Genomic DNA, 7,757 nt, shown 5'->3' with positions numbered 1-7,757 from the left:
CTGCATGTTTCAGGTTGTTATTAGATACTTTATAATAAACCTGTTCAGAGAGATACTATTGACAGGACTTGAACCTGGGTCTTCTACTTCAGAGATATAAATGCCACATGTTGCCACAAGAACCCAACAAGAAGGTTGTTACTATACTGAGCTCTCCTGAGTGCACAATAAATGTCAATCAAAAGACTGTCTCTGGGTAGAATTGCCCTGAACACATACATAGATGTTGCTGATTTGAATGGACTTCTCCCTTACTGCTCATATGAGACAACATTGTTTATACAACTCACCATGTACTGCAGTAACTTTGTTTTTAAAACTGTGCCCATCTTCATAAAACAGTTTCCTTGATTTAAAGCAGTATCTTTTCCCATTCTAAGTTCACAGTCCCCAAAAACGTGATCTTTAACCTGATTCAGTTGAATTAGTGAATCCGCAGATTTCAGATGCAGTGCTGAAGTCTTGAGATTTTGTCTGGCTGGCTAATTTTCCTTTGTTTTTTGAAATCACAGTAAAAATATGCAGAGGTTGAAAAAATTCTTAGGGATAATATTTATTACAAATTGATAGGTTACATTCTTATAACAGGGAAGTAAACCTTTAACCAGGACTAAGCGCTATGTGACTGATGAGTGAACTGCTGACACTAAATTATTCTGATTTTATTGTGGGAGAAAATAACTTGTTCTGTTGTATCTGGTAATTTGCCTGATTTTCTGTTAGTTAGCTATAGTAACTGAAGTTCAGTGGTGTGTAATTGATCAAATTGCACCGTTTTGTGAATGGAGTTGATTGACACTGGTGAAGTACACAAAATTAAGTGGCCTTTTTTTTTGGTTGGTTGATAGAGAGTTGTCATGATTAATATGTTGTAGAGGACTGTTAAACACTACCTTCAGTTTTGTAGCGCTACAGTGAAAGGATATGCTTCCTGATGCAGAATACTGGGATGAATGTAAAGTAAATTCATAAAAAAATTAGTATCATAAATCGCATAAAAAGACACATGCAGAGTGTCTTAAAAGAAAAACTATAACATTGGTCAATGCTAAAGAATGAATCGATCTAATTCCCACCACACGTTACTAGAAAAATTTGTTCCACAACAATTGTGGAAAATGACTCAAGTTGTATCTCTGTTCAGTCAATTTGTGCACTGGAGCAGACTACTTTAAGGTGTGATTTATATTTGTTTTCTCATTTTGCTGCCTTTCCACAGGTGAAAGTTTATATAATGAAGTCAAAGGAGTCTCTGATCTGCTTCTGTTGTTAGGTGTGTGAATCCCTTTTGTTGTCATTAACCCACCGATTTATGATTTAAAATATAACCCCGTTACTTTTTTTTATCTAAACTACACTATCATTGATCATTTAAAGCTATTTATTTTATGTTGATGTTAGACACCTGAAACTGTTGACTGAAGTTGAGATTACTAGAACTTCCATTTTGTTAGGTAGGAAATGTTTCCTTTTAGGTGATTGCAAGACAGAAACTGATGAGTAATGCAGCATTTTCAAGTAAACCCCAGCACTTAGAATGTTTCACATTTGGAACACTAGAATTTGGCCAACATCATCTGGTGCAACACCATTGGACTTAACCCTCAGTTAACAATAAGTAAACAACAAGTAATATTCTATTTAACAAAGATTAACGAAGTTTTTTTACACTTAACAACAGATTACTTTTGTATTTTCTGAAAAGATGGACTTAATGTAAATACATTACTTAAGACCTGTCTATAAATTATTTTCAGTTTGCCTGAGAGGCCTGGGAACAACTTTCTGCTCAGCTATTTGCCTCCTTTGACTTCAGTAACTTCTTTGTGAAATGTTGTGAGCAAACAAAAGCTAACGCAGCAATTTATACAGATTAAGCTCAGTTAAGACATGAATGCACCTTCTTTCTTTGAGTATTTTCAATTATCATCTTGTAGTATAGGCAGGTATGCTTGTCACAGAAAGAAAAACCTGAATAGTAGTGGACAATAGAATATTTAGCTGAGTGAAGGTGAGTATTGCCAATTAGTGTTGTTGCAAAGAAATTACTTCAGTATCAACTCAGTGACAGTTTAACGTATTACATTTGCAGTGGGAAACTGTTATTTTAGTATTTAAGACAATTTACAACTCTTGTGTTGAGTTGTGTCTTGTCATTACCAAAGGGAAATAGTAGTAAAGTGAAAGTTTTTGTAATCTCAAATATAGTCACTTTCTGTGAACATTAAACAAGTAACTTCAAATGATTTTTTAAAACACTGCAAATTAAATAAACAGTACCAGGAGCATCTTTGCCTGTGGTCGTGTGTTTCATAGTATTTGTTTTGGTGACATCGTGTTTCTTAAATAACTGGCAATACAGTAACCTTTCGAATTGGATTTCTGGACAGAAAAAATGCTTCTGTTCAATTTTATGCAGCTGGACATTGAAATGTATGGGAGTAATGAGTGAGGGACAATTCTCATCTTGTTTGCTGAATAGGAGTTTGGCACAAGATATGTTCAAACATTTGCATTCCTTGAAATGCTTTGCTTCCAAGTGTTCCTAATTTTACAAATCCCTGACGCCAAAGAAAATCTCTAAAATCTGTTCAAAAGAGAGGTAATAAATTATCACATTCAAAAACCAAAATAAATAGGAACTGCTTGTTCATGACACGTTTGTACAATAGCCTATGTTCCCTACTCAGCTTGATAAATGTAACTGACCTACTGCATTATTTCTATGTATGTAGTTAGTGCAGATAGAAAGTACCAGTAAACTAGATCTGAATACTTTAGCGTGAAAGCAGTGACTGAGCTTTAATATGCTAAACTTTAAATATTGTACTTTCAGAATACAAGTTTAGCAGAGTATTTGCCCACCATGGTGCATCATTTGTCTTTAATATATGAATGGAAAAGAATCCTCCTCAATTTTTGCAGCAGAAGATAAGTATTTTATGCTGTTAGCCTCCAAGTAAAATAAGGAGACAGCAAGAACTGCAAATGCTGGAGTCAGAGTCAATATAATGTGGAGATGGAGGAACACAGCAGGTCAGGCAACATCAGAGGAGCAGGAAAGTCAATGTTTTGCGTTTACACCCTTCATCAGGACTTCATCCGTATAAAATAAACCCAGGCTTAAACCACTATCAGAATCATATTATTCTTTGGTGTTGTTAGTTAATTTCACAGCACAATGCCCAATTGAGACAAATACACTTTTATAAAGTCACTATATGCTGGTTGATCAATTGTGGTGTTGCTCAGATAGAATGTTTAAAAATAGATCTAAATTGATTTAGCCCAGTTGCTAATCTCTCTGAATGGGCATGCTTTTTATTTCAGTTCATGCAAGGACTGAGCTTTATCAGGCCCAAGATTTCAGTGTAGCTGACATTTCTGTTACAATTTTTAAATGCTTGTAATTATCTCAACATACGTTAGTATCAAGACTGAGAATTTTTGAGTGTGTATTGCTTTCCTTTCTGTGTTTGTTGTGAAATGCTATGGACTGATCTAAATGCTCACAGCTGACCACATGACTAAACTTCAGGACAATGTAGCCCATTTCAGTAGCTTCTCTGTGTGTACCCTCTATAAGATGCACTACAGTTGCCGCCAAGGCTTCTTTGACAGAATCTCCCAAACCTGGGATCTTTACCACTTAGAAAGATTGCAGCAGTGGGTGCATGGGGACATCATCTTTTTGTTGGTTTCCCTCCAAAATGCCCACTTGTCGTTGTGATGAAAATTTTGGCACTCCATTCCTCCCACCACCATGGGAGCTCCTTCACCATATGACTGCAGCAGTGGAAGGTGATTTACTAGGACCTTTTTGAGGACCGTAAAGGTTGGCCAATAAATGCCAGTAGTAACAGTATTACCACATCCTGTGAACCCTTTTTTTTAAAAGGAAGTGTCATTGATATGAGCCAATCAGTGACTGAGAAGGTTGATTCATTTTTCATTAGGATTTGTGATAATCTATATTTGTGTATCAAGTGTTGAATAATACCAATTACTTTTGGTAAGTATTCTTGTACATTAATGAGGCCCTATGCTTCAGCTTTAAACAGCCATTTAAATTTAATGGTTGTAGACAATGCTTCCCAGAGTTCAGAAAACTGAACAACCTAAGGGAGGAAGGACTGTTAACTAGAGCAGGTAAGTGCTCTTCCAGCACTGTTTGCAGTTCAGATGAGCAGCAGGGCTTTGCCCTTGGCTGCCCAAGCTAACCTTTCTTGATCTGCTTTTCCCCTCCCCCTAAATATATGTACAGGAAGTTTATGCTGGAGTAATACAAAACAGTGGTTAGCCCAATCTAGAGTACTGCATGCAGTTCTGGTCATCTCATTAAGAAAATGTTATTGGAGTGGAGACATACATCCTTTTTTACCTCTTTTACCTCTTCTCAGATCCCCTCCCAATCCCCACAATCTCCTCCTAAACTGACATTGATGACATTGTGATTCATCCACAAAAATTAGACAGTGTACAGTTTTCAAATCTCTTAATTCAAACTTCTGGATTAATATTTTTAATAAGCTTCATATTACTGTTTGCATGTTTATTCACTGCAAATTTCCCTCCTTTAAATGTAATTTTGTCATTGAGTATTCTATTTGTTTTGTTTTATAGTAAAGGTCAGTCAACTCTTGTCATTTTTTGCAGATTCTGCTGAAGGTTCTACTGCTATGAAAGCATCTGATACTCAAGGGTTTGACAACAATGGGAAACAGTATAAGAAGGCAAGTTTATAGTTAGAAATTAGGTGTTTTCTTAAGTTACCTGCTCTGTATAGAATATTGTGACTACTTTAAAGATAAAATTAACTGAGGGAAAAAAAAAATCACTGTCATAATTTTCAACCCCACCAGCATCCACATTCAAGATTCATCTCTGCTGTTACTGTCAATTCAGGCTTGATGCCACCACCAAGTGCATCATATTCTCCCTGTCAGCATCTGGAATCTCTTCTGTGACACTTTTGTCCACTCTTAGACTCACATCACCTTATGTCCCTTCCATGTCATCTTCCCATGCAATTGCACGAGGTGTAACATATGCCTTTTTACCATCTCTCCCCTCACGGGCTAAGGCCCAAAATGCACCTTTCAGTTGAAGCAACAATTTAGTTATACTATTCATTTAGTATACTGTATTTACTGTTCAGAATTCAATCTACTTTATACTAGGGAGAGTAAATGCAGACCAGGTGACCATTTTGCAGGATGCCTTCACTCAGTCCATGAGCATGACATTGACCTTTTAGTTGCTTGCCCTTTTTAAGGTGCTGTTTCACCACATTGGTGTCACACTCACCACTCTGTCCTTGGTCTGCAAAAATATTCCAGTGAATCTCAATGCAAGCTGAGGGGAGCACACTTTGTCTTCCATTAGGCATTTTGTAGCCTTCTGGGCTCAGTTCACCTACTTCAAACTGTGAACTGTGTCTTCCACTTTGATTTTTATTTTGTTCTGCCAAGTGTCGGTCTGTAACTTATATTCATGTTTTTGCTTTCATACAGAGCTGGCCATGATCCTGTCATTCACACTCTGGACCAATGCTTTGTTACTTTACTGCAGTCATTATTACTCCCTTAGCCTTTTGTTCCATGACACATTTGTTTATTCTATCCCAGAGCTCCCATTTTATTTGACCCTCTCCTTCCTCTTTGAATAGCATAAAACCCGTCATGTTTCTACCTCTGTTCACTTTTGAAGAAAATTCATATCGGACTTGAAACGTTAACTCTGTTTCTTACTCCATAGATACTGCCAGACCTGCTGAGTTTCTCCATCACTTTCTGTTTTTATTTCAGGTTTTCAACATCTACATGATTTTGCTTTCATAAAATCAGCAATTGTTGTAAACTGGTTGAATTTGAGCATGGGGCAATAAATATCAAAGTTGATAATCTAATTGAGAAGGTGATTGAGCTGCCATTTAACTTGAACTGCTTTATCCATACCAGTGAAACATTTCTGTTCTGCAGATCTGAATTTATATAAGATGGACAAGATTGCTTCAGCTCCTTAAAACATTGTATAAGGAAGTTGTGTTAACTGTATTCTGGATTTTGCTACTTTATGACTTCCTAAATGGCTAGCTTATAAAGTGAATTCTGTCTTATTTTAAATGATGATTTAAGCATTCTGTTTAGATATTGATGTGCAAACTAAACTCAGAAGGAAACAAACTAGTACAATGATTGACACATGTTGATAAATAACAAATTTTCGTACAAATGTTATGTATAAAATTTTGTCTTGGAAAGATAGAGAATAGAGGCTTTCTTTTCCCCTCTTACTTCAATGACAATTGGTACCTTTTGTACAATTTGGAAATCCAGACTAATGTTCTAATTATGGAGAATCATGATATTGTGATAACTCGAATAGCTGTCTGAGTTAGTAACGGTACTCGCCAATGCCCAAAAGATTACATCAACCAAAGGGCTCAGATATGGAGGATTGGAAATTGTCGGAATTTATTCTTTGAGATCCTCAATGATTAGTATTGATAGTGGCAAGAGTTAGAATGGTGCTGAAGGGCAAATAGGAATTTGAAAGCAGGCAATGAAAAATGTGAAGGGCTGAGCTGTGTGTTTGAAATGCATTGGATAACTGTATAAGGAGGGTTTTTTTTTCAGAATTCTTGAATTATTCATGTTTATTTGTAGGAATATATCCTCGGAGAAATCGAGAAGCATTGCAGTTGACTGTAATTTTTCTTAGTTTTTTTGTATTATGAATACATTCGAAGAAGACTACACATACTTTCCATTTATTCCTCTTCTCTTTTTCCTGCTCTTCTGTCTAAAAGCCAGAGGTGACATGTCTATGCCTCCATGGCACAACAGACGTAGGCCCTTTGTCCCAGGTGTGAGAATTTTGCATCTTTCAACAAGTTTTTTGCTATGAGAATAGGAAGACTAAGTCAACGAAACCAACCGTGTTATTGAACAGCATTCAGAAAAGAGTTACATGACCCCTTTACACAATTTATATAAAATTAAACATACAAGTTAAAACAGAATAATTTCATAAAACCTCAACATTACAATATTTATTTTCTCACTGTTAGAATCTCTCTGTATACATTATGTGAGGTATCTGCAGAAGTCATGGTGTTATCCAAAATTCTAGGAGTTTTTACTTAAATAAGACTTAAGTAATATCTTTAAAGTATGTAGTCATTTGAAATATGTCATTTTTAGTGAGTTGTTTTGTCTGATCCTAATAACCAACATTTATAAGCTGGATTTGCTGAGCTTACTTACCTCTTACTAATGGGTACCAAATGCAGCAGTCCTTTAATCATTAAGCACTACATACTATCCCATTCCTTCCAAGTGTTCATTTGTCTTTTATGTTGTGTTTTTTTTTATTTTTCTCCTTAATTCTCTCCTTCACCCATTGAAAACTCATGAAGGGTGTGCTTGGGGAGCTCATTCTAATCCAGCAGCAAATCCAGGAGCATGAAGAGGCAGCACGCAGGGTCGCCGAACAGTTAAGCTCTGGCTCCTCTCAACAGAAACGAAAGGTGATAGATTGAATCATCATTTGAGATAAACCAAGCTTGATCGCTTGGTATTGACTTATGTTCAAGGATATTGTGCATATTTGAATTGCTCATTGGTTTTGTGCATTAAAGGAAATACTATTTCAAAATTAATTGAAAAATGGCTAGTTATAAATTATGATATGAGACTTACCAATATATGTCGGAAATGAGCTGTTATGAATATGTGCAAACAGTTTTACTAACT

The 7,757-nt window shown here is 36.0% G+C and overlaps 1 protein-coding gene across 1 annotated transcript in view; it reads left to right on the top strand.

The window, feature by feature from the left end:
- Positions 1-1,212: 1,212 nt before the first annotated feature.
- LOC109937702 (dynamin-like 120 kDa protein, mitochondrial) overlaps positions 1,213-7,757 on the top strand; it is a gene marked incomplete at its 5' end in the record, with an annotated part of 103,780 nt that continues 97,235 nt past the window's right edge. Inside the window, 3 exons of the mRNA XM_048604588.1 lie at positions 1,213-1,273; positions 4,657-4,733; positions 7,421-7,531. Of these exons, the coding sequence (XP_048460545.1) occupies positions 1,213-1,273; positions 4,657-4,733; positions 7,421-7,531 (249 nt within the window). The remainder of the gene's footprint in view (positions 1,274-4,656; positions 4,734-7,420; positions 7,532-7,757) is intronic.

The sequence above is a fragment of the Rhincodon typus genome, chromosome 13, assembly GCF_021869965.1.
Source record: "Rhincodon typus isolate 14 chromosome 13, sRhiTyp1.1, whole genome shotgun sequence".
NCBI classification, from domain to species: domain Eukaryota; kingdom Metazoa; phylum Chordata; class Chondrichthyes; order Orectolobiformes; family Rhincodontidae; genus Rhincodon; species Rhincodon typus.
The sequence above is the reverse complement of the archived record's forward strand: the minus strand, read 5'-3'. Positions and strand labels throughout refer to the sequence as shown.